Source organism: Erpetoichthys calabaricus, chromosome 13 (assembly GCF_900747795.2).
Source record: "Erpetoichthys calabaricus chromosome 13, fErpCal1.3, whole genome shotgun sequence".
Taxonomy (NCBI): Eukaryota; Metazoa; Chordata; class Cladistia; order Polypteriformes; family Polypteridae; genus Erpetoichthys; species Erpetoichthys calabaricus.
This window is the reverse complement of record NC_041406.2, coordinates 140,143,269-140,168,793: the sequence shown is the minus strand read 5'-3', so window position 1 is coordinate 140,168,793 and position 25,525 is coordinate 140,143,269. Positions and strand designations below refer to the sequence as shown.

General features: G+C 44.3%; 1 protein-coding gene across 1 annotated transcript in view; it reads left to right on the top strand.

Moving 5' to 3' along the window:
* The window catches only part of LOC114663664 (collectin-10-like), a 52,146-nt gene that overhangs the window by 1,444 nt on the left and 25,177 nt on the right, over positions 1 to 25,525 (top strand). The window contains exon 2 of the mRNA XM_028817555.2: positions 6,907 to 6,978. Coding sequence (XP_028673388.1) covers positions 6,907 to 6,978 — 72 coding nt within the window. The remainder of the gene's footprint in view (positions 1 to 6,906; positions 6,979 to 25,525) is intronic.

The window sequence follows — 25,525 nt, the reverse complement described above, 5'->3', positions numbered from 1 at the left end:
TTTTGTCACTAAGCCTTTGTTTCATGCTTTATGTCTTGTGGATGGTTCTCCAAGAGGCGGGACCACCTGCCCTTCACTGCTCTCAGTCCTGTAATGGAGGAGTTTCCCACAGCTCCTGGCGGTTCATGTGAATGCACTTGGTTAGTGGGGGAGTTTACTTATTTTTTGTGATATCTCTGGATTTGTTGGCATTGTGCTATTTTTTTGACCATCCCCTGGATGAACATTTTGGCACGTTATTTGTATCAGATTACCTATTTGTTTTCGGGAACTCCTTTTGCCTTTGTGCTCCACAGAGCATCATTGTTGTTGTAAAGCATTTTTAAATTTTTTTTTATAAGGTTCTTGTGTTTGCCGTTATGTCTAGTCAGGGATTGCCAGTAAACCCCCCTCTAGTGAGCATTTATGAGCACTTTTGGGACCCTCTTGTGTTTTCAGATTGTCAGTTCATAACATTTTTCTCCTGCACTAGCTCATGAATAGGCGTGTGTTTTGCAAAATGGGTTACATTTTTATAATAATGGATAAGCAAATCTGTGGGAATTCAAAGAGAGCAACACTTACCGCATGTCCTCAAAGCTCATCCCATCCAGATAACGAGTGTTAGTGTTGCAAGTTAACTGGCATATCAAGAGAAAAATTCACAGCCACCAGAAGAACAAGAAGAGACTTGGTATGGGATCCAAACCCAGGACTCTGCATCAGCGAGGCGGCTGTTACTGGCCATTGCACTAGGCTCAATTTAAATTGTTCAAGATTTTTTGGAATGTCACATTTCCTAACACCCCTCTCTTACTTCTGATTTCTTAATCCTGTCATTCTGTGTCATTTTTCAAATGCTTATGTGCCATCACTAATGAGTTGCTTCTGGTTTGTTCTTTGTCACTGAAATTACAGGCCATAAAGTAAGACAGGCAGAACCAGTGATTCGTATAACCAGAACTTGACCAACAAGCTTTGTGATTTCAGATTTTTCGCTGCTTTGCCAAATACTGCCATTGCTTTGCCAATTCTAACACTGATGTCTTTCAATCAGTGGCCACTGCTTAGTAATGTGACTCTCCAGAGCAGGGGTTTTCAGCTTTTTTACGTTTGAAGGCCCAGTTTACCATAAGAATATGTGAGAAACCCCCCCCCCCCACCCCACATCACAGACCCTGATATTTACTCTCCTGTACTTTTACTCTGGGTGCTTGTTTGCATGTGCTGCTAGTGCTGTTACACTGCCCGTGTTGTGTAAAAGCATGCCATAAAATTTATAGGCCATTTCAAAAACAGCTGACATGGTTTATTAAATACAAGTTGTTTTTATTAGTGTCAGAAACTCTTAATCATAACCTAAATCAAGTAGAGGTTCAGTAATTACCAAAAATACAGAAGCTGCTCACTACTCACTTGGCTCCAGTATCACTTTTTTAAATGAAGCAAGAAGCCACTGGTCCTAGAAACATGCACCCACTAAGAAAGGATTTTTCCAAATTCTGCCCCTAAAGGGGTGAAAAGGGAAAAGTGTGTTTTTTACAAATTTGATCATCATACATAAAAAAGTAATTCAAATTAAATCATAAAAATCAAAATAAAATAAAATCAAACATACAGTGCATCCGGAAAGTATTCACAGCGCCTCACCTTTTCCACATTTTGTTATGTTACAGCCTTATTCCAAAATGGATTAAATTCATTTTTTTCCTCAGAATTCTACACACAACACCCCATAATGACAATGTGAAAAAAGTTTACTTGAGGTTTTTGCAAATTTATTAAACTCTTTTTTTCAAGTTGTCATAAAGGAGGCACTTTACAGTCCCGAAGGTAGCAATTTCCTGACCTCTGCCAACCTCAATTTGTTTCCATCAGACTGCTGCTCCAGAATCCACTGGTGGGCAGCGTGCTTTTCGCCACTCGAGCCAACACTTGGCGTTGTGTATCGTGATCGTAGGCTTGGCCATTGGAAGATCCCAGCGCATTGGCTCTTGTGTTGATGCTCCTTCCAGAGCATCAGATGTGAGAGATGTCACAGAGGAGAGGCCATTTTGATGCATTATTTGGTGAAACCCCGTGAATTGCCCAAAACAAAAAACCATCCAAGTCGAACAAAGTCCCAAATAAGAAAAAAATAGAGAGTCCAAAAATATATAAAGCAAAACACAAATAATTCACCAACTCTGGAGCACATTCACAATGAATCTTCAAGAACTGTGGAGGGCCCTCAGGATTTAGAGAGTGGTTCCTTGTGGGAATTGGCAGGTGGTTCCACAAAACACGTGGAATGTTAACACATAAAACAACGAGCAACGTACATAATCAACCAAAGTAACGTTAACATAAATGGAAGAATCAAGAATGAACAAAACAGGCATAACCCATGAATCTGAACCCCAGCCAGCTCTGGAACCCTGGCAGAGGCATGACACATGTACAGTAAACATTTCTGGGTAATCCCCATAATCCCATTTTATTGTGGTTTCAAGGAAAAGATGGAATAATTTCCTGTTTTACACTTACTGCTTCCCTGCTACGAGTTACCAGAGAGTTCTGACAGACGGATTCAGCGCCACAAGCTGATTGCCGACGAGAGGGAAGCAGAGTTGCGGGCGTCCCTTCATTTTCACATTAGCAGAAAATGAGTAAGCTGTTCTGTGCATATATTGAGCTCAAATTTCTAAATCATCAAGGAGACTCATCGGAGACTCACTGCTTACATAAAACAACAGGATAATGACGAGAAGCCATCAGGGAAGTGTCACATCGGACGGCTTGATGGCATTTCACCTTCAGGTAGTGCGTTTATGTTGTTGTACAAACAGGCTGGTGTTTGTTACTTAAAGGAAAGGAAAGCATGGCTTCTGGCCCACTTCTAATATCCTTTTATATTTCCTTTTCAACTGTTATAGTAAATAGTAAGCCATAGATCATCAAAAATGATCTAAATATACCGTCACTGAGTAAATAATTACTAATATTGGGTAGGGGCTCCTGTTACTCAGTTCTTTGTGGCATGGGTTCCACAAGATGTTGGAATCATTCCTTTGACACTGTGGTTCATTGTTGTCAGTGCTACATCACGCAGTTTCTGCCGATTTGTCAGTTGCATGCTGTCACGCTTCTTCTGTAGAAGCAGATCCCCTTCCTGGTTTATCTCACCCCTGTGCGAGAGGAAGCGCTGTTGCTAACACTGGTGTCTCTCATTTTTTCTCACGCAAAGCAGCGAGAAGACACCCAATGAGGGCAAATGACTCCGCGCCCAGAGAGAGAGAGGCGTCTCCATCTGGGCCCAAACTGCAAGCAGAATGGAGCAACCGAGAAAGACCCACTCTGCTGTGCTGCTCACGTTAGAAGGACTCACGACTTCTGTTTCTCGGCCTTTTAGCGCCACCGAGAGTGCCTGTAGGATTTAATGGGGAAGCCCTGGTGGCACCCTGACACTCCTTTAACATCCCTGAGTGTCCTTCTCACCCGGCCACAACATTCATGCTGCATTTTACCACATCCCAAAAATGTGGTCTGTTTAGATTCAGACCCGGCGAGTGGGAAGACCACCGTTGTGTTTATGAAACCAGTTTGCTTTGTGACATGGCGCAGTGTCAGGCTGGAAGTAGCCATTCGAAGATGGGTTAATTGTGGCTATGAAGGGAAGCACCTGGTCAGCAACACTACTCGCATAGACCATTCGGCTTTCAAGCAATCATTGATTGGTATTAAGGTGGCCATTACACCACCTGCCCCAGCCTGGAATGTTGGCACAAGGCAGGTTGGCTGCATGGATTCAAATTCTGAGCCTACCATCTTCGTGCCTCAGCAGAAATCAAGATTCCTTAGACCAGCCTGTGCCCACCGCAGCCTCAGCTTTCTGTTCTTGATTGACAGGAGTGGAACCCAAAGTGGTCATCTGCTGTAGTAGCCCATCCGGCTCAAAGTTCATGGCTGGCTGTACCATACAGGCAAAAAAGTAGGCAGTCACCTAGGGGCATCACTTTGCCAATCCACACAAACTGTGCTGCACTAACACTCAGGCGCCGTTTAATCCAGATCAGGGTTGGCACAGGGTGATGGAGTTTATACCAGTTGGCGCAGGGCGCAAGACCATTGCAATGTGAACACACTGTGACAATAGATGCACTATACTAATGCACTATTATTTTTCTTCGTTCGTGTGGAATGTTTTCCCCATCACAACACAGTCCAAAGCACAAATCACCTCTAAACAATAATATATTCTCCTTCTTTCTTCTCCACTCCTCTCTGGCAAGCTTAGTCCCTCTCCTCCTGACTCTGGCTCCCGGAGTGGTGGCTGCTGGCTCCTTTTACAGCCCACCCACATGGGGCTAAGGAACCACTGCAGTGCCCGCTGGTGGCACCCCCCAGATTCCAACAGGGTCATAGAGAACTCCGTTTCTTATGGAGCCCTGCGGGAATCCGAGGCACCACTGCCACCCAGGGGGGCTGCCATCTAGTGTCCAGGGGGAGTTACTGTTCAGTCCAAGCCTGTTCCCCCAGACCATATACAAAAGAGGCGTCCTGGGCAAGGGCCCCAGCCGTACGCCACAACACACACATACACACACCCCAGCCACACATTGGAGTTAATCTAGCATTGCCAGTTCACCCATGCATGGCTTTGGACAATGGGAGGAACCCTACGCACAAACAGGGAGAACATGCAAACTCCCGGGACACGGACCCTGCTGTCCTTACTGCACGGCAGCAGCGCTGACACCGTGCTGCCCCCAGGTGCACAGCTATTCCTAATATGTATATCTTGTAAACCCTTTGCATGGGAACCAGCTCTATCAGGCAGCATGACAGAGGTGTGGGGGGCTTGCAGTGACTTTAAAGTATGTCAGACACTTTTGGGAAGTCCACACAGAGTTGTGTAATTTGGTGTCCCCAGCTGTTTGGGAATGGGGGAGAATGGGCTGACTTTACAAATGTGCAATTTCTTCTTCTCATGGGGGAATTTGCAAACATTTTCAGTGACCTGCTCACCTCAACGATGACCTTAAATCTGGTCGGTTGAAGGTGTGTGATCAGCTCAGGTGTCGTTCCAGGAACAAGAAACAGACGAACCAGATGAAATCTGATCCAGCAAACCAGCTCTCACACCCAAAGAGCCTGACTTTGTCCAATTTGTCGTATTCATAATTGGAGCATACATGCCGATGAAATGACTTGGCCAGGGTGAGACGGCAGATCAGATGCCCGGTGAGCAGATGGGCAACCTTGTAGTTTTAAGGCCCCATTGATGTTTCTACCAGACCTGTCCAAGCACTTGATGCCCTTGCCTGTGCTGCATGTTTTGAGGGTCCCACTAATCCACTGGTAATTTACAGGATGGAGACCAAGTGCAGATATACATACCATAGTCCTTAATCACCATGTGTACTCCAGTCTTTTTAAAATTGTATTGTATTCTGGGGTCATGGCCAAGCACTTTAGTCACAATGCAATTATAAAGATGTACAAGTGGATTGAGTTTCAGTACTTAAATTTAATTTCTGCTTTTTATTTTTAGCTGGCTTAATAGCTTACACTTAGCTGCCCAGACTGTAAGAAAAGAAAAACAAACTTTAATGAAATAACCAAAATTCCAGTCCAGGATCGGCTTTCTCCATCTCCGTCTGACCCTGCCTCTGTTAGACTGACATCTACTGGCACTCTCCTGGTATTGCAGAGTCGTAACGATCAGAGTTACTGCACTTCTGGGGGCTTCAGGCTCACTCGCACCGACTTCTACCTTTATCTAGACGTGTACCTTAATTACGGGGACTACTGTTTCCAGTTTTTTGTGACAATCCTGAAATTTCAAGCTGGATTTCTTAAAAGGTTATCCAGCGTTTGTGTGAGGCAGACGGACAGATTCATTTGCTTCATCTCACTTCTGAAGACTCGGACCTCATTTGTTTTAATCACCTGTTTGCTTATTAATGAGCCTACAGGTGACTGTAGCTTTATAGCACCATTCATTCTGTCATTTGTACCCTGCACTGTTCCTTAACTGTTTACAGCTATGGCAAAATATACAAATCTTTCTGCATTTCTTGTGAATATAACCTGACATGGAAAAAGAATAAAGGCCAACTGGCGAGAAGACAAGGCCAACTGAAAGGAAAAAATGACAAATTGTCGAGCCACTGGAACCGAAAATCTCGAGTTAGTCATCTGGACTGACCTTGGAGACAAAACTCTGGATCAGATCTGCTAAAGAGAAAGTCCTGAAATTCACACAGAGGTGTTCACCTGTAGCAGTGCATGAAAACGGGACACACCATTTCCTTCTGAAAACAAGAAGGACCAAAGTCCATCTCAATAGACCCCCATAACAAACAGCAATGAGCGTGTAGTGATGGCTCCATGTAATGCCCCCCACTGTAGATCCCCAACCCTTCTCTCTCTTAACTTAAAAAAACTGGAGATCAGTAATACAGGCGTGCGGAGTGTCAATTTATGGAATTTTGAAGGTTCTGATCACCAGTATGGTCATATTTTTGATATTTGATTCTTTACCGGTGGTCCTAACTCTGTAAGAGGCACTCAGAGGAGGTTAAAAATGAGAAATTTCAAACATTAGCAGTGTCATTTTAGACTATTTCAGGGTCAAGGGTTACAAATAATGATCTTATTTTTGATCCTTTACTAGGGATCTAGCTCTTAATGATCCTCCATCAGACAGTAACAATGACAAATTTCTATTACAATTGAGAATCTTTTGACACTAAATATTTACATTGAAGCAGACATTTAATCTTTCAAATATTTGTCTCAACTATTCTTGTTTATAATGTACTTTTTACATCACGAAGTAAATCATTACATTTCTTAAGAACACCCCAAATTAGGGGCTTATGTTAATTCACACTTGTTACAGTTTGTTTCCAAGAAAAAAACTGACTAAGCATTTTCTAACAGGTGATCAAGGAGAAAACGGTGATGAAGGAGATGCTGGTAAGCCAGGAAAGACAGGACCACCAGGCCCCAAAGGTACGGAAGTGAAAAGATTTTTTGCCTTGGCATAATTCATTCAGTTTCAAGGTGCTTTTGAATTATGACTTATTTATTTAAGTGATCTGGGAGGCTGTAGTTTAGCACGTCAGCTATAGATAGTAGTTATAGTATATTGTAATATACTATAAGCCTATAGTAGTTGTGGTGAGCGGCTGGGGGCGGTACCCAGCTGGGATGCCTGGAAGGACCAGAGGAGGGATCACGCCGCCTCCAGACCACGGGGGGGGCGACCGTCCTGGTGACTACGGGGACCACGGGAGAGGAGCTTGGAAGCTCAACCCTATAGGGGACCGTGGTCACTGCCAGGGGGCGCCCAGATACCTGAGGAGCCCTGCCCCTCAGCACACCTGCCACACTCGGAAGTGCTGGGGCGAAGAAGACCAGGGACACCTGGAGTGTGCAGAGCCGGCACTTCCGCACACCAGGGAGTGCCAGCAGTAGCTCATTGGGAGGCACCTGGAGCACATCAGGGTGGGTATAAAAGGGGCCGCCTCCCTCCATTCGATGGCTGGAGTCGAGAGGAAGAAGAAGAACGGAGCTCGGGAGGAGCGGAGTGCAGGCGGACCTGAAGAGAGGCATTAGTAAGAGGCCTGGACATTGGGGGTGTTGGTTGTGGAACCATCGGTGTTTGCCTGACTGTGTCTGGGTCGGCTACCACATAGTATGTGTGTATATATATATATATATATATATATATATATATATATATATATATATATATATATATATATTTTTTTTTTTTTTTTTTTATATATATAGTCACAATAACAGTCCAAAGACTTTGCTAAAGGTTTGGGGAAGCCATTTGTATATTGTGCCCTGGCTGCAAATGGGTCATTTTGTTTGAGATGTTCACAAAGCAGAACTGATTTGAATGCGAGAATATGGCAGCTTTAAAGGTCGAGACAGGAAGTGACGTCATCGGGACTGGAACCGGAAGTTATGTCTTTGGGGTGGACCGACAATGACATCATCAATAGCACTGGAAGTGGCGTCTTCAGGACCAGGAGTGACGTCATCAATAGCGCAGGTACCGGAAGTGGCGTCTTCGGGACTGGAAGTGATGTCATTAATGGCGCCCGGACCAAGCAGGATTTCCTGCGGATGGTCTGCAGAGGATTAAGAGAGAAAGTCAGTGCAGTTTGCCACCCCCTGGTCTGGCGAGGTACTACTATTATTCAGGCCCTTTAGCTGCCCCCCAAGCACATGTGTGTGACAATATATATATACACATACCTTAATAAAAGGAAACATGCATGTGTGCCTGTGTTTACACCTGGTTCCTCTGTGTCTCTCAATCTAAAAGGTGTCACATGATAAATTTGTAGTAATAGAATGCATTTCATTTGTTACTCCGACAGATGACGCATCGTAAACATGAATGGTGCTTTTCTGAATCCCATACCTAATGGCATATAGCAGACGTATGCTTTGCATGGCGCACTGCAAATGTTAACGCTGAGGTCTACGTTGATTATTTAGATTTACACCCATCTTAGAAGTGTAGCACAGCTAGTTTTTAATAAACATGCAACAATTTCAAAAAATCATGTTTTCATTTTGTCATTCTGGGGTTTTTAGTGTTGTTTGATGAGAAGAAAAATGAATTTTAACGATTTTGGTACAAAGCTGCAACATGACAAAATGTGACAACAGTGAAGGAGTCTTACCGACACCACTGGATTTTTCATGTAATTTGCCCTGCAGTTCTGAACAAAGTGTAGTCACCTAGCAGCTCTCCGCTCATAGTATCCCCACACTACATGTACAGTTAGGACCAAATATATTTGGACAGAGACAACTTTTTTCTAATTTTGGTTCTGTACATTACCACAATGAATTTTAAATGAAACAACTCTCATGCAGTTGAAGTGCAGACTTTCGGCTTTAATTCAGTGGGGTGAACAAAACGATTGCATAAAAATGGGAGGCAACTAAAGCATTTTTTGAACACAATCCCTTCATTTCAGGGGCTCAAAAGTAATTGGACAAATTAAATAACTGGAAATCAAATGTTCATTTCTAATACTTGGTTGAAAACCCTTTGCTGGCAATGACAGCCTGAAGTCTTGAACTCCTGGACATCACCAAATGCTGGGTTTCCTCCTTTTTAATGCTCTGCCAGGCCTTTACTGCAGTGGCTTTCAGTTGCTGTTTGTTTGTGGGCCTTTCTGTCTGAAGTTTAGTCTTCAACCAGTGAAATGCCTGCTCAGTTGGGTTAAGATCAGGTGACCGACTTGGCCAGTCAAGAATTTTCCACTTCTTTGCTTTAATAAACTCCTGGGTTTGCTTTGGCTGTATGTTTTGGGTCATTGTCCATCTGTATCATGAATCAATGTGACTGCTGTATTTAGCTGGATTTGAGCAGACAGTATGTCTCTGAGCACCTCAGAATTCATTCGGCTGCTTCTGTCCTGTGTCACATCATCAATAAACACGAGTGTCCCAGTGTCACTGGCAGCCATCACACTGCCTCCCTCCACCGTGTTTTACAGATGATGTGCTATGCTTTGGATAATGAGCTGTTCCACGCCTTCTCCATACTTTTTTCTTGCCATCATTCTGGTAGAGGTTGATCTTGGTTTCATCTGTCCAAAGAATGTTTTTCCAGAACTGTGCTGGCTTTTTTAGATGTTCTTTAGCAAAGTCCAATCTAGCCTTTCTATTCTTGAGGCTTATGAGTGGCTTGCACCTTGCAGTGCACCCTCTGTATTTACTTTCATGCAGTCTTCTCTTTATGGTAGACTTGGATATCGAAACGCCCGCCTACCCCCTGGAGAGTGTTGTTCACTTGGTTGGCTGTTGTGAAGGGGTTTCTCTTCACCATGGAAATGATTCTGAGATCATCCACCAATGTTGTCTTCCGTGGACGTCCAGGTCTTTTTGTGTTCCTGATTTCACCAGTGCTTGCTTTCTTTCTCAGGATGTACCAAACTGTAGATTTTGCCACTTGTAATATTGTAGCAATTTCTCAGATGGGATTTTTCTGTTTTCGCAGTTTAAGGATGGCTTCTTTCACCTGCATGGAGAGCTCCTTTGACCGCATGTTGTCTGTTCACAGCAAAATCTTCCACATGCAAGCACCACACCTCAAATCAACTCCAGGCCTTTTGTCTGCTTAATTGATAATGATATAATGACGGACTTGACCACACCTACCCATGAAATAGCCTTTGAGTCAATTGTCCAATTACTTTTGAGCCCCTGAAATGAAGGGATTGTGTTCACAAAATGCTTTTAGTTGCCTCTCATTTTTATGCAATCGTTTTGTTCACCCCACTGAATTAAAGCTGAAAGTCTGCACTTCAACTGCATCTGAGTTGTTTCATTTAAAATTCATTGTGGTAATGTACAGAACCAAAATGAGAAAAAAGTTGTCTCTGTCCAAATATTTATGGACCTAACTGTAGATGTAACACATACAAAAAATAGGCAGATGGATGAAGATACAATCCACTGTACTGAACGTGAGCTTCAACAGTAAACCTCTAGAGGCAGATAACTCGCATCTGTCCATCGGGAGTACTAAGTAATACAAATAATATTAATACATTGTGGCTGGGTGCAGGAATGACAGGTCATGCAGAAGTAAAAGCTGGGATGCCAACCGGATTGTCACATTTAATTAACTGAATTGTCCAAAAAAAGTATGCCACTTGACATTTTATGTTTCTTGCCCTCATGCTCAATGCAAACAAGTAGGTTCGGCTCTGGCCGCAGATTTAGGGGTCTGTCAGAGAGGAGCTCCATTTAGTGGGTCGCCCTGGTCACTTAAGATGCCTTCTTCTGGGCAGTCGGGTTTCTTATAGCTGGTGGACTGGAAGTGGCGGGGCTAAATGTCCTCACTGGCCAGTTGCTTGATGCTGTGAGAAGAGAATGTTAGCAACAGTGCCCCCTGTCGTCCCAGTGGGTTAGCACATACCTCAATTGAGCCTTTGAGGAGATCCTTCAATACGCATGTGTGACATTTTATTTATATCGCACCTTTCCCACAACAACCATTACAATGGCTTTTAAACAAGTGACAGCATACAAGACCTACTCTTTTTCATGGCAGCCTGCTTTACAGTCACCTTCATGTCCCACTTTCACAACGTACCCTTTTATCATTTCTTTTTAAGCCTTTTTTTTCCAGGACAAAATCACAGGATGAGATGCCATATCTCAGCAGCATTGGCATGAGGAAAAAAAAGTCTCCTCATCCATCAGGACCACACTCAAACACGGGCCCTCAGCCATGCATTCTCTCTGCCGTTTACTCACTCGACACGGAGTTCATTTTAAGTTTTCACATCTAACAATGGCAAGCCTCTGGTGTGTGAAACAAAATCCAGAAGCCAAGGAAAAACAAATCCACATGAGAGAGTACAGATTCCACGTGAAACCCACCCCAGGCAGGAAGTGTTTGAAGGGCCAAGCAATAAGAAGCGGTAACTGTACACGCTGAACCACCGCCTCCACCACCATGTTAGCATAAACCTCACAGGGCGAAATCAACGCAATCTGCTTCCACTCTAATCGCCGTGACGTGAAGATGGTCGCCAAACCATTCCACACTATTAAAATGACTCAGAGGCGGCAATCAACATTTCAATAAGACCACCCGCTACTCTTCAATTTCTCAGGATCTCTTAGTGAAGATTCTGTTTACTCCTCAGACAAGGACATACTGCTGGCTCTACGAATGAGATGGGGGAGCTACGGGGCACATGAGGTATACCACAGCACACCACCCTCAGCGCCATCTTATGATGACCCACCAAGCCTTGAGTCGAGGCAACTTGCCTTCTTTGTCTAAACATCCACCATGTCCAGCTCTTAACAATCCTAAGGAATAAGGCCTCCACATTTTCAAATAAGCACAGACACTGTCTGCATGAGTTGGCATGTTCTCCTCATGCGTGGATTATTCTCCAGGTGCTTAAGTTTTCCCTCACTGATCCAAAGATGTGGCAACTCTGCTGCTCTTATAGTGCCTGCCTTGTGTGCCAGGGTCAGTCACTCACAACTCTTTTGGAAGGTCTTCAACATTCCATAACATGACATCTCACCAATAGAAGAAACCTGGGACGATTTAGTTATTAGCTTACCAAGCAAACTTTACAATAACAAGAATACGTTTTATTCCTAGACACCATTTGTAACACTGTGATCCCATGTGTCAGGGGTCTGTAGCAGTGTGAGGGTTTATAAGCAGAGCGGCTCTGGCTTTGTGGGTACAGGTATGTTCTGAAAGCCGTGTGGCTGCAGAGCGCTTCATGGTGGAAATTTGGCTGCTAACTTGCTGGTTACCTCTCGTGGGTCATTATGGAAAGAACGTACACTCACAGGGGAAAAATGAATCCAAGTAGAGAACGAAGGGAAAATAATGAGAATCTAAGACATAGGGAAAGTGCATAATCAGGTGGTCCAGCCCATGTGGAGGAGAGGAGACGAGGCAGTCAAGATGCCCCCTGAGGCCAGGAGCACAGCTTGCAAACGTACTGTCACACACGTACAAGTAGGAGGAAGCTGAGTGGACTAAGTGAAGGTAATTATCTGCCAGGCCAGGGGGTGGTAGGGTGTGCTAAACCAACTTCTGTTATCTCTGCAGGCCAGATACAGGAAAACCTCCTTGTTTTATCATCAACGACGCCACTTCCATTTCTTTCCGGCGCCATGAATGATGTCACTTCCATTTCTGGTAGCCCCTGAAAGATGCCACTTCCGGCTCCGGCCACAGATGACGCCACTTCCGGTTTTGGCCTTTAAAGCCGCCATCATATCACTGCTTCATCAGTTCAGTCTTAGAACTCAAAGAGAACACTGCTGCGTTCATTTGAATACCCATTTGCTGCCAGGGACAATATAAGGGTGTCTGCCCCAAACCTTTGTCGTGTGTTGAGACTCATTCTTTCACAGTACATAACGAGGATTGAAGCGTGTCTACACAACTTCCAATGCAAACATTTAGATTTGTAAAAGAAAACCTGATGGAGGATCATGTATATATTTACAGAACCTCTGACTCATTCATATGCAACGTTTTGGAGGAATCGCTCGATCAAGCAGGGAATCACAGACAAACCAGCTAAACGACGATTTGCACGCATAATACTTCATGTCACTGAGCCGTTATAACATACATTGATGTGACAACGTATTGCACATTAAAAGTGTAAAAGCCAGACATCACAAACACTCGAGGATGACCAGATGGTTTTCTCTCATTTTTAGAATTCTTACGTTAACGTCTTCGGTGAAATATTTGGGAGAGCTCTGCTATTAACTAACCAAACAAGTCTGACAGGCCGCCTCATTTGTGGGATTTCTAAGGTTCCTCTGTCATCTGGATGAAATATTTTGGACAATCTACAGCTGCTATTATCTGAACAAATTCGCTTCAAGGACGAAACTATCTCCTGCTCTTTGACAAATTTATGCTCTTAGTATCGGGATTAAAAAATTAGGACAGTTTTGCTATTAGGTGGTAACGGCACGTTCCCCCCAAAACCCCCCTTTAAAAGGGAGGGGAGTCGCAATTTAAGTCTTGAATATCAGAGCCAAATCAAAATAACAGAATAGGGATCACACTCCTCAGCCTCCCTGGAAAAGTCTATTCGGGGGTCCTGGAGAGGAGGGTCCGTCAGATCGTCGAATCTCAGATTCGGGAGGAACAGTGTGGTTTTCGTCCTAGTCGTGGAACAGTGGACCAGCTCTGCATCCTTGGCAGAGTCCTGGTTTGCCCAACCAGTCTACATATATTTTGTGGACTTGGAAAAGGCATTTGACCCTGTCCCTCGGGGAGTCCTGTGAGGGGTGCTCCAGGAGTATGGGGTACTGAACCCCCTGATCAGGGCTGTTTGGTCCCTGTACAACCGGTGTCAGAGCTTGGTCCGCATTGCTGGCAGTAAGTCAAACCCATTTCCGGTGAGAGTTGGACTCCGCTAGGGCTGAACACCTCATCCTGCTTCCTTTAACCTTACACAGACACACATGAATGTAAAAGTGACCAACAAAGGGCACCTCAAAGCGCCCCGGTACCTGACGCAACTCAACCACAGACAGTTCCATCATCAATGGAATTATATTTTATTAACATCAATACCTCAGCAGGCTTTATTCTGACCAACACTGTACAAAAAAAAAGCCATCAGACAGCTTCCGTCTCCTGCATGTCCTCCTTTGTGAGTGTCGCCCAACTCTGATCCCCCGAGAGGGAGTGAGATGCCACATTTTATCTTGAACCAACCTGCGGAAGCACTTCTGGGGTCATACGGAAGCTGCACGGCACCTGCAGGCTCTCTTTCCACAGTGCGCCCCCTGGTGGCACCCGAGGACCCCAACAGGGTCAGCCCTCTAAGACTCCACATTCCCAGTATACCAAAGAGGAGTGCTGCACCCCTCGCCATCTTACTTCTGAGAGACTCCTCCTCCCTGGGATGCTCTTTTTATACCCAGTCATGTGACTGACTTAATGTCAGTTGATCTCATTAGTTGTCACTTTTTTTTTTCTAGTTTTTTTTTTTGTGTCCCCTCTCCCAACTTTATTGAAACGTGTTGCTGACATCAAATTCAAAATGAGCGTGTATCTTTTTCATAAAACAATGTCTTCATATGATACTGTATGTTATCTTTGTTCTATTTTCAGTGATGTGCAAATGGGGTTCTACAAGTTTTACGAAAGTGCATTCAGAAAAATGCGAGTAACCAGACAAGGCATATCACATTGGCCTTTCGAGGCTACACAGTGGGGGCGACCGTTCTTCTCTGTTTTCTACACATGTCTGCATTTGGACATTTTAACTCTCGTGCTTTCTCCAGAACATTCTACTACCCGGACATGTCCCGGTTATTTCACAATAATCCCAGATGTTTGTATGTATGTACCTACTGTCACACACGTGTGCATGGGAGGCAGCTAAAGGGCTTGAATGAAGGTAATTCCAAGCCAGACTGGGATGTAGCAGAGTGCACTGAGTCATTTTCTCGCTTTTCTACTGACCGTTTACGGGAAATCATGCCTGGTCCCGACGACGTCAAGCCTGCTTCCGACCCCTTTGATGTCACTTCCGGGTCCGAGTTTATGGAGGGAGACCCTTCCTGTTCCGACCCCCCCTGATGTCATTTCCTGTATTAACCTTTAAAAGCCACCACTTTTCCCCTATCCCTTCAGTTCTGTTTTGGACTCAGAATCGTGTACATCAGTGCTATCATTTTTCTCTTTTGGACTCAGAATCGTGTACATCAGTGCTATCATTTTTCTCGATTTTGCATTCAAGGTGGCTGCCCCAAACCTTGCTATGGCCCTTGGTCGAGTTTGTAACACTTCCATACTGCACTGTGCAGACATCCCTATTGAGTCTGAGCCCACCCTGCCACCCTCATGTATGATCCTTCAGAACGTTGAGCTTTTTCTCTTTAAAAGATTGTTTATCCATTTCTGTGCAGGCTGGGAATCTCAAAGCAGGCGTGTGGAGATGCCAGGGAATTGCAGATTAACTATTTGAGGGCTGAATATTTTTTCCAAAAAACATAGTTTCCGAAAAGCAATGGTTTCACACAGAAATCAACGTTAAACATCTGTTGCTGCATGCTGTGGCTGCCAGTTTGCGAAGAATGTGCGGCAGGCCGTCTGTGTGGCTGGGACAAAGTTGCAGTGCATTGCAATCTGGTTTCTACCTCTTATCATTAAGTGGCAGTCCTCCCTGGCGAACAGTGTCAGTACAACGATTAGCTGGGGACCAGCTGAAGCTGGAATCTCACATTCGTTTTCAATCACTTGTATCAAAATCCGACAAGTCATAGTCCAGTTTAGAGATAATAGGCAAAACGTTGTCCATGGAGTATTTTGCTTTACGCATTCACTTTGATCTCTCACCAGATGTCAGTGTCATTTTTGCCATTGTTTGTGCCTTGCTACTCACGAGAGCGCAGGGAATCTCGGTCATACCAATGAATCTAACTTTCCTTCTAGCAACGAGAGTCCAACTAAAACATAATGGTTGGTTTTGTCACAGTTTACAGTTGATTACCATCGTCAACTCCTCCTTTTGACAGAAGTCGACATCAGCCCTGAAAGAGTTAAGAGACTCCATTACAAATCATGGATCGCATAAGGACGTCAGGCAAACGACGGTTACTTTCTAAGTGTGAGGCAAAGGGTGTAATGTTTTAATTCTAAAAATGGCATACCATATAAGTCCGAGACTAATAAACAGTTGCTCTCATTAGAAACCAGAAACGTTTTCCAGACGGTTTGTCTGAAACATTCATTTGCCGTCACCATTAAGATAAACATTTGAAACTAACAAGGCACCATCCTCACAGCTGTTGGAACAGGCTTGATGGTGATCTTGAGTGTGGGATTCGCATTCGTCTTTTCAATTTTTGCATAAATAGATAGAATTACACTAACAGCTTGTCATCAAGAAGACTATACAAGAAGAGTGGTCTTGAGAGGCAACGTTGGCAGCCCATGAGAAACGTCTAAAAACGCTCCACGTTCGCTCAGCCACAAGCTTAGTCCAAAAATCACAGCTTAAAAGTACGTGTAGTAAAAAGTTTCATTTACAGATGGGAGTGAGACTTAAAGGGTAACTTCAATCAGGGTCAAGTGGGAGAAAACGTTAATAATAAAAAGAAAATTAAATATAAATGACATGCCCAAAATTTATATGAAACCTTATCAGAGACTCCAGCCCCCTACATTAGATATCATCCTTACTTATATATACGTCCTGTTAAAAATGGTCGTGTTGTAAATACATTTTCCCTCCTGTGGGTCTTTGGAAAGTTTCATCCTAAACGAATAATAAAACAGCAGCTTTGCTGCTCATCTAAGACAGATTGATGTCTAAATGATCAATCGAGACCTCAGCGTTAATGCGTGTGGTGCACAGTGCACGTCTCCGTTCAATGTATGAGACTCATAAATGCAGTGTTAAAGGCTGTAATGTGTCAATGCCAAATGCAGTGTATTTCATTACTACAAATCATACTTTCTTAAATAATTGGTCGTGACCCAAAATGCTGCTGCATTCAAAGAGAACAGGGTTGCGCATGGTTTGTAAAATGTCTCAGGATTGGTCCGTTTGAGCAGTCAACATTGGCCCACTATGCCTGCCGACAGCAATTCTCCAAGAAGTGATTCTCCAAGGGGAATCTGCCAGTCATCCTCTACTGGGTCTTGAAAACTCTAATAATGGCAAGATGGGATCACAAGAAAAAAAAAAGCGTAAGAAACATTGCTACAAATGTTTGTGACGCACCATTTGTGGGAATGACAGAGACATAGCAACTGGACAGACACACAGACACTTCTCCTTTTATTAAGGTGGACATGTGCTGTGCATTAACAGTTTACTCATGATCTGGCTGTGTCCAGCAGGGGGTGCATGCTCTCTGCGATTGGAAATGTGTTATTTTTCAAATTGCAGCTTACTTTGAACCTGTATATACACTACTAGCCCTCCCTTGTGGCTCCGCCCGTGTAGTAGTGAAACAGGACAGTGAGGAGGGCCCTGCCCGGCTCCCCACTCCTGACGTCACTCTTCCCCCTTACCCCTTGGCCCACAGCCTCTGTCTCGGATTAGCGTGAATATATCGCTCCTGCAACCAAACCATGATTCTTAACGCAATGAGAGAAGTTGCAAAATCAACCGGAATGTTCAAGCAAGTTATAGAAAACTAGCTGTGTAAGTCCGTGCTGTAAAAAGCACAGGGTCCTAGAAAGTATCGAAATGTAGAGATGTCAGGAAATTGGAAGGAAATACTCTAGGCATCTCTATCCTAGGACGTTTCGTGTTGCCAATGTGCTCACATCGTTTGTGCATTAGCGGCTAAGCAACTGTCTTTCTTCGATTTCCTTTAGCTGGCATGCTCGCCTCACTTGTGTATTAGCGGTGGGAGGAAAAGTAAAAGGAATACCGTTTTGCCGATGTGCTTGCCTTGTAATAGCGGATAAGCGAGTGACTCTCTCTTCGGATGTTTCATTTTGCCGATGTGCTGGCCTCGCTTGTGTATCCTCGGAGATGGAGCCCTTAGCCTGATTCCACCTCTCATATCCGGGCCGGACAGACACACACACTTCCACGTGTAGACATTTATATATAGTAAACCCTCATTTATCACGGTTAATCCGTTCCAGACTCTACCGCGATAAATGAATTTCCGTGAAGTAGGATTCTTTATTTAGAAATCAAATATTTTTGCAGTTAGAGCACAGAAAATCTGTTTACGGCCTTCTAAATACGTTTTTTAACATTATTAGAGCCCTCTAGACACGAAATAACACCCTTTAGTCAAAAGTTTAAACTGTGCTCCGTGACAAGACAGAGATGACAGTTCCGTCTCACAATTATAAGAATGCAAACATATCTTCCTCTTCAAAGGAGTGCGCGTCAGGAGCGGAGAATGTCAGAGAGAGAGAGAAAAGCAAACAATCAAAAATCAATAGGGCTGTTTGGGCTTTTAAGTATGCGAAGCACCGCCGGACAAAGCAGCTGCAAGAAAGGGAGCAACGTGAAGGTAGTCTTTCAGCATTTTTTAGAGGAGCGTTCGTATCCTCTAGGCCAGTGTGCGAACAGCCCCTCCGTCAGGAGCAGGGAATGTCAGAGAGAGTGAGAGAGACAGAGAAAAGCAAACAATCAAAAATCAATACGTGCTGTTCGGGCTTTCAAGTATGCGAAGCACCGCGTGGGAAGCATATCATATATCATTGAAGAGTTTTATTTAATACGTAAATATTAAAAATAAATAGTTAATACCCAGCTCTGGTTGGGTAGCTTCTCAGCCATCTGCCAATAGCGTCCCTTGTATGAAATCAACTGGGCAAACCAACTGAGGAAGCATGTACCAGAAATGAAAATACCCATTGTCCGCAGAAATCCGCGAACCAGCAAAAAATCCGTGATATATAATTAGATATGTTTACATTTAAAATCCGCGATGGAGTGAAGCCGCGAAAGTCGAAGCATGATATAGTGAGGGATCACTGTATAAGACAACCCAATCTAAATCTTCCCGAGGCTGGCGCGTGAGTGAGGAGGTCCTCGGCCCACTGCGTGTCTCTCAGATTTGCGCAAATAAATCGGTACCGCAAGCAAACTATGATATATAGCGCAATGAGAAACGTCGCAAAATCCACTGGACTATTCAAGCAAATTATAGAAAAAAACCAACTCTAAATCCGTTAAGTAGTTCTCTCGTGAAAAGCGGACAGACAGACGTTGGATTTTATATATATTTATAGAGATGTGGATAAAAGTATCGGGGTGCCTGACCATTACACCAACAGGGACTTTAATGACATGCATTCAAGTACATAGACTTTTATATGGAGTTGATCCCCCCTTTGCAGCTGTAACAGCTTCTACTCTTCTTGGAAGGCTTTCCAAAAAAGTTTCGGAATGTTTCTGTGGGAATTTCATTCTGTAGAGCATTTATGAGGTCTGGCACTGATGCTGGATGAGAAGGCCTGCCTCGCAATCTGTTTCAGTTCATCCCAGAGGTGTTCGATGGGGTTGAGGTCAGGGCTCAGTGCAGGCCAGTCAAGTTCTTCCACACCAAACTCATCCAACCATGTCTTTATGGATCCTGCCTTGCACACTGGACCACAGTCATGCTGGAATTGGAAAGGGCCTTCACCAAACTGTTTCCACAAAGTTGGAAGCTTAGCGTTATCCAAAATATCTTGTATGTTGAAGCATTAAGATTACCCTTCATTAGAAGTAAGGGGCTGAGCCCAAACCCTGAAAAACATCCATCCATCCATTTTCCAACCAGCTGAATCCGAACACAGGGTCACGGGGGTCTGCTGGAGCCAATCCCAGCCAACACAGGGTACAAGGCAGGAACCAATCCCGGGCAGGGTGCCAACCCACCACAACCCTGAAAAACAGCCACACACCATTATCCCTCCTCCAACAGACTTCACAGTTGGTAAAATGCAGTCAGGCTGGTAAAGTCCTCCCAGCATCCACCAAACCCAGAGTCGCCCTTCTGACTGTCAAACAGAGAAGCGTGATTCGTCACTCTGTAGAACACGTTTCCACAGTCCGGTGGCGAGGGCTTTACACCAGTGGTCCCCAACCTTTTTGACAGCAAGGACCACTTTATTAGATGCAAATTTTTCCACGGACCGGTGGGGGAGCAATTTTATACACAATTTACATAACATTTCTTTTATTATTACGTTATTAAGCAGTTTGCATACGTTTGCAACCTGAGATTTTTCTTCTTTTTTTGCATATAACAAAGACATATGCTTTGCATTTGCCATTCCAACAGATTGCACATCACAAACATTAACACTGTTATCGTTTTTTTCGTGTCTGCCGTTTCTATAGGAGGGTGACAATGAGTTAAATTCCAATGGATGTTTTTCAAATGTTGACAAGCAATAAGCAAAAGGTATGACTAAAAACCACAGAAAACAAAAACAGCAAAAAAAAAAAAACAGTACGAGGAAAGTTCGAAGAAAGAATTTTTTTTACAATGTTTCTGTTTGGGGATCGTTGTGCAAACGTGCACATCTGAGCTGCGACCACAGATCTAACTGCTCTGTGGATGATTCATTCAGGCATTTCAAGGTCACTTCGTTGTAATGAAAGCATCTGCTGAATGTACTTCGTAGTAACGCGATTTCTATAGACTCGTGTCATATGGGGAAACTGTCGGGACCGTAACAATACTTTGTTGTAATACTCTGTCACCTCGGTCTCTCTCCTCTCTCTGCACCGCTGCAAAGCCCCGCCCGCCAAGCGTTCTGAAAAGTCTGAGTGAGTCTCCGTTGCCGGCAGTTCTCTCGCGGCGCGGCTGTCAGACGGCTGCGGCCCGGTAGTGGGTCGCGGACCGGTGGTTGGGGACCCCTGCTTTACACCACTCCCTCTGACGCTTGGCATTGGATTTGGTGATGTGAGGCTTGCATGCAGCTGCTTGGCCATGAAAACCAATACCATTAAGCTCCCACTGCACAGTTAATGCCAGTGGAAAGTCTGGAACTCTTCAGCTATGGAATCAGCGTAGCGTTGGTGACTTTTATGCACCATGCACATTAGCAGCTGTTGACCCCGTTGTGAGACTTTACGTGGTCTTCCACTTCATTTCATTTATGTTAGCACCGTGATGTTCCAACAATGATGGATGGATTAAAAGCCAGAAGTCTGTATGACCATCAGTATCAAGTGACTCCGTGAGAACCCTAACTACAAAGAGGACTGTTTCATTTATGTGAGGTAGAATGCCCAGAGGGGACTGGGCGGTCTCGTGGCCTGGAACCCCTGCAGATTTTATTTTCTTCTCCAGTCGTCTGGAGTTTTTTTGTTTTTTCTGTCCACCCTGGCCATCGGACCTTACTCCTTTTCTATGTTAACTAATGTTGTCTTATTTTAATTTCTTATTTTGTCTTTTATTTTTCTTTTCTTCATTATGAAAAGCACTTTGAGCTACTTTTTGTATGAAAATGTGCTATATAAATAAATGTTGTTGTTCATGGCTGAGTTGCTGTTGTTCCTAAGTGCTTCCACTTTCCAGTAATACCACTTACAGTTGACCGTGGAATATTCAACAGGTATAACATTTCACAAACCATCTTATTGCAAAGGTGGCATGCTTAAAGTCACTGAGCTCTTCAGAACAACCCATTATGTTTCACAAATGTTTGTAAATGTGGACTGCGTGGCTAGGTGCTTTATTTTAAACACTTGTGCCTGATTAGATCCGAATGAAACTCCTGAACTCAATAATTAAGAGGAGTGTCCCAATACTTTTGTCCATAAAGTGTATCCACCCTGGGAAATAAAGTATAAAAGAAAGCATGCAGCTTTTATTCCTAATGTACTTTGCAGTATAATCATATAAGTACACCCAAAGAGGAGCCATACAAACAGTGCAGTGGTCTTGTACTTCTTCATTTGGGGTTTTTGATGGTGCAGTTCCATCCTTCGATGGGAGTGGAGGTATAGTTCTCACCACAGAGCTGTCATCATATCTGTGTTGACAGGGCTTCTGGTTTGAGTCATCCTGACAAGCCTTAAACACTCACATGTTTAGCATATTCAGTGAGCTGTTTGTGAGCAGTAGCATGTATGGACTGTCATCAATGGTATGTGTTAGGCTCTTTAGATAGATAGATAGATAGATACTTTATTAATCCCAATGGGAAATTCACATTCTTCAGCAGCAGCATACTGATACAATAAATAATATTAAATTAAAGAATGATAATAATACAGGTGAAAAAAACAGACAATAACTATGTATAATGTTAAATATTAACGTTTACCCCCCCTGGTGGAATTAAAGAGTCGCATAGTTTGGGGGAGGAACGATCTCCTCAATCTGTCTGTGGAGCAGGACAGTGACAGCAGTCTGTCACTGAAGCTGCTCTTCTGTCTGGAGATGACATTATTTAGTGGATGCAGTGGATTCTCCATAATTGATAGGAGCCTGCTGAGCGCCCTTTCGCTCTGCCACAGATGTTAAACTGTCCAGCTCCATGCCAACAATAGAGCCTGCCTTCCTCACCAGTTTGTCCAGGCGTGAGGCGTCTTTCCTCTTAATGCTGCCTCCCCAGCACACCACTGCGTAGAAGAGGGCGCTCGCCACAACTGTTTTGATAGAACATCTGCAGCATCTTATTGCAGATGTTGAAGGAAGCCAGCCTTCTAGGAAGTATAACCGGCTTTGTCCTTTCTTGCACAGCGCATCAGTATTGGCAGTCCAGTCCTAATTTATCATCCAGCTGCACTCCCAGATATTTATAGGTCTGCACCATCTGCATACAGTCACCTCTGATGATCACTGGTCTATGAGGGGTCTGGGCCTCCTAAAATCCACCACCAGCTCCTTGGTTTTGCTGGTGTTCAGGTGTAGGTGGTTTGAGTCGGACCATTTAACAAAGTCATTGATTAGGTCCCTATACTCCTCCTCCAGCCCATTCCTGATACAGCCCACGATAGCAGTGTCATCAGCGAACTTTTGCACATGGCAGGATTCCGAGTTGTATTGGAAGTCCGATGTATATAGGCTGAACAGGACCGGAGAAAGTACAGTCCCTTGTGGCGCTCCTGTGTTGCTGACCACAATGTCAGACGTGCAGTTCCCAAGACGCACATACTGAGGTCTGTCTTTAAGATAGTCCACGATCCATGCCACTAGGTATGAATCTAATCCCATCTCTGTCAGCTTGTCCCCTAAGGAGCAGAGGTTGGATTGTGTTGAAGGCGCTAGAGAAGTCTAGAAACATAATTCTTACAGCACCACTGCCTCTGTCCAAGTGAGAGAGGGGATCGGTGTAGCATATAGATGATGGCATCTTCCGCTCCCACCTTCTCCTGATATGCAAACTGCAGAGGGTCAAGGGCGTGTTGAACCTGTGGCCTAAGGTGGTGAAGCAGCAGCCTCTCCATGGTCTTCATCACATGTGATGTCAGAGCAACAGGCCGAAAGTCATTCAGCTCACTAGGACGTGATACCTTTGGGACTGGGGTGATACAAGATGTTTTCCAAAGCCTCGGGACTCTCCCCTGTTCCAGGCTCAGGTTGAAGATGCGCTGTAGAGGACCCCCCAGCTCCGATGCACAGACCTTCAGCAGTCGTGGCGATACTCCATCTGGGACCCGCTGCTTTGCTGGCACGAAGTCTCCTCAGCTCTCTGTTCACTTGCGCTGTTGTAATTATGGGTGGGGATGTCTTTCCTATGCTGGTATCAGCAGAAGGATGTGTGGAGGGTGCAGTACTCCGAGGTGAGAGTGAGAGTGGGTTAGGGTGGTCAAACCTGTTAAAAAAGTTGTTCATTTGGTTTGATCTCTTCACGTCTCTCTCAATGGTGGTACCCCGCTGCGAGCTGCAGCCAGTGATGATCTTCATCCCATCCCACACTTCCTTCATGCTGTTATTCTGCAACTTCTGCTCCAGCTTTCTCCTGTACTGCTCCTTCGCCGCCCTGAGTTGGACTCGGAGTTCCTTCTGCACGCGCTTGAGCTCATGCTGATCACCGTCTTTAAAAGCCGTTTTCTTCTGATTCAAAAGGCCCTTGATGTCACTTGTAATCCATGGCTTGTTGTTAGCATAGCAGCGTACTGCTCTTACTGGAACTACAATGTCCATACAGAAGTTGATGTAGTCAGTAGTGCAGTCAACAACTTCCTCAGTGTTCTCACTATGAGATCCCTGCAGGATATCCCAGTCTGTAGTTCCAAAACATTCTCTCAGAGTATTCTCAGCCTCCGTAATCCACTTCCTGAATGATCGTGTGGTTACAGGTAGGACTCTAACTTTTGGTTTATAGTGAGGCTGAAGCTGAATCAGGTTATGATCTCCTTTCCCAAGTGCAGGCAGTGGGGTGGCGCTGTATGCATCTTTAACGTTTGCATAAAGTAAATCAATAGTCTTATTTCCCCGGGTGTTACAGTGCACATACTGGGAGAATGCAGGTAATGTTTTGTCCAGCGTCACATGGTTAAAGTCTCCAGCGATTAGCACAAGCGCCTCAGGGTGCTGCGTTTGTAACTTAGCAACAGCGGAATGGATGATGTCACTCGTTGACTCCACGTCTGCCCGAGGAGGGCAATATAGCACATTCTTCCATGATCTGCGAACTGTGCCTCTGCTCTATTCACTTAAGGTCCCTGCCCGTCCTTGCGTACAGTATGTATGCTTTAACATAATTTGGTTCACAAATCCTAGTGTCATTTGGTTGTTTGTTTAGTTCTGGTTCCCCCAGTATTGTTTCATTTCAAGTGCATCTTGATGCCATTTTGTAGTTTTGGCATTTTATGAGTATGTCGCAAGGATCTGCCACAGTGTTAGTAAATTCTACCCCCCCATAATGCAGTATATGCCACGTCATGGATGCTTCCCTTTAAAACCCCGCGTAACATTCAGTGCAGTGTCCGAGATTACGGATTCATCCCTCGAACAACTTCAGTCATTGCGGTCTTGGTATTTTGTTTCACAACTCTGTAACAATCACCCGATACGGGAAAACGATTACTACACTTTACCACCTGAGAGGGAAGTGGACGATATTTGAAGGATAAAATAGCATTAACATATTCGGTCGGTGGCCCCTCTTCTCCCTTATACACGCCCTTAAATAACTGGCAAAAAATCAGAAGGAAGTGGGACTGGTAAATACATTGAAATCCAATTAATACATTTACTTGCCCGGTACTCATTTGTGAACCCCTTTCCCCAGATGCCCTCCCCAGCAGCCAAATTTTAACCCCCAGTTTGACACTGACATAAAGAGAAAACAAAAAGAAAGATTTAACATAGTCCATAAACACAGCGAAGAAACCTGCAGTACAGTTCCTACTGTAGAACGAAGTGAGGAAAACAAAAACAGTCCTCCAGCGAAATGGCTTCCCGTCTGGCTATCCCAAAGAAACTCGATCACGAGTCCGACTCACCAAATGGGAGCACCCAGAGAACATTAGCACCTGGCCTCTTCTCAGGGATTCGTCACACTGATTCAACTTCAGGGTGGCCACCCACAAATAGCAGAAGTCCCTGAGTGAAGTCTGATCCTGATGATTCT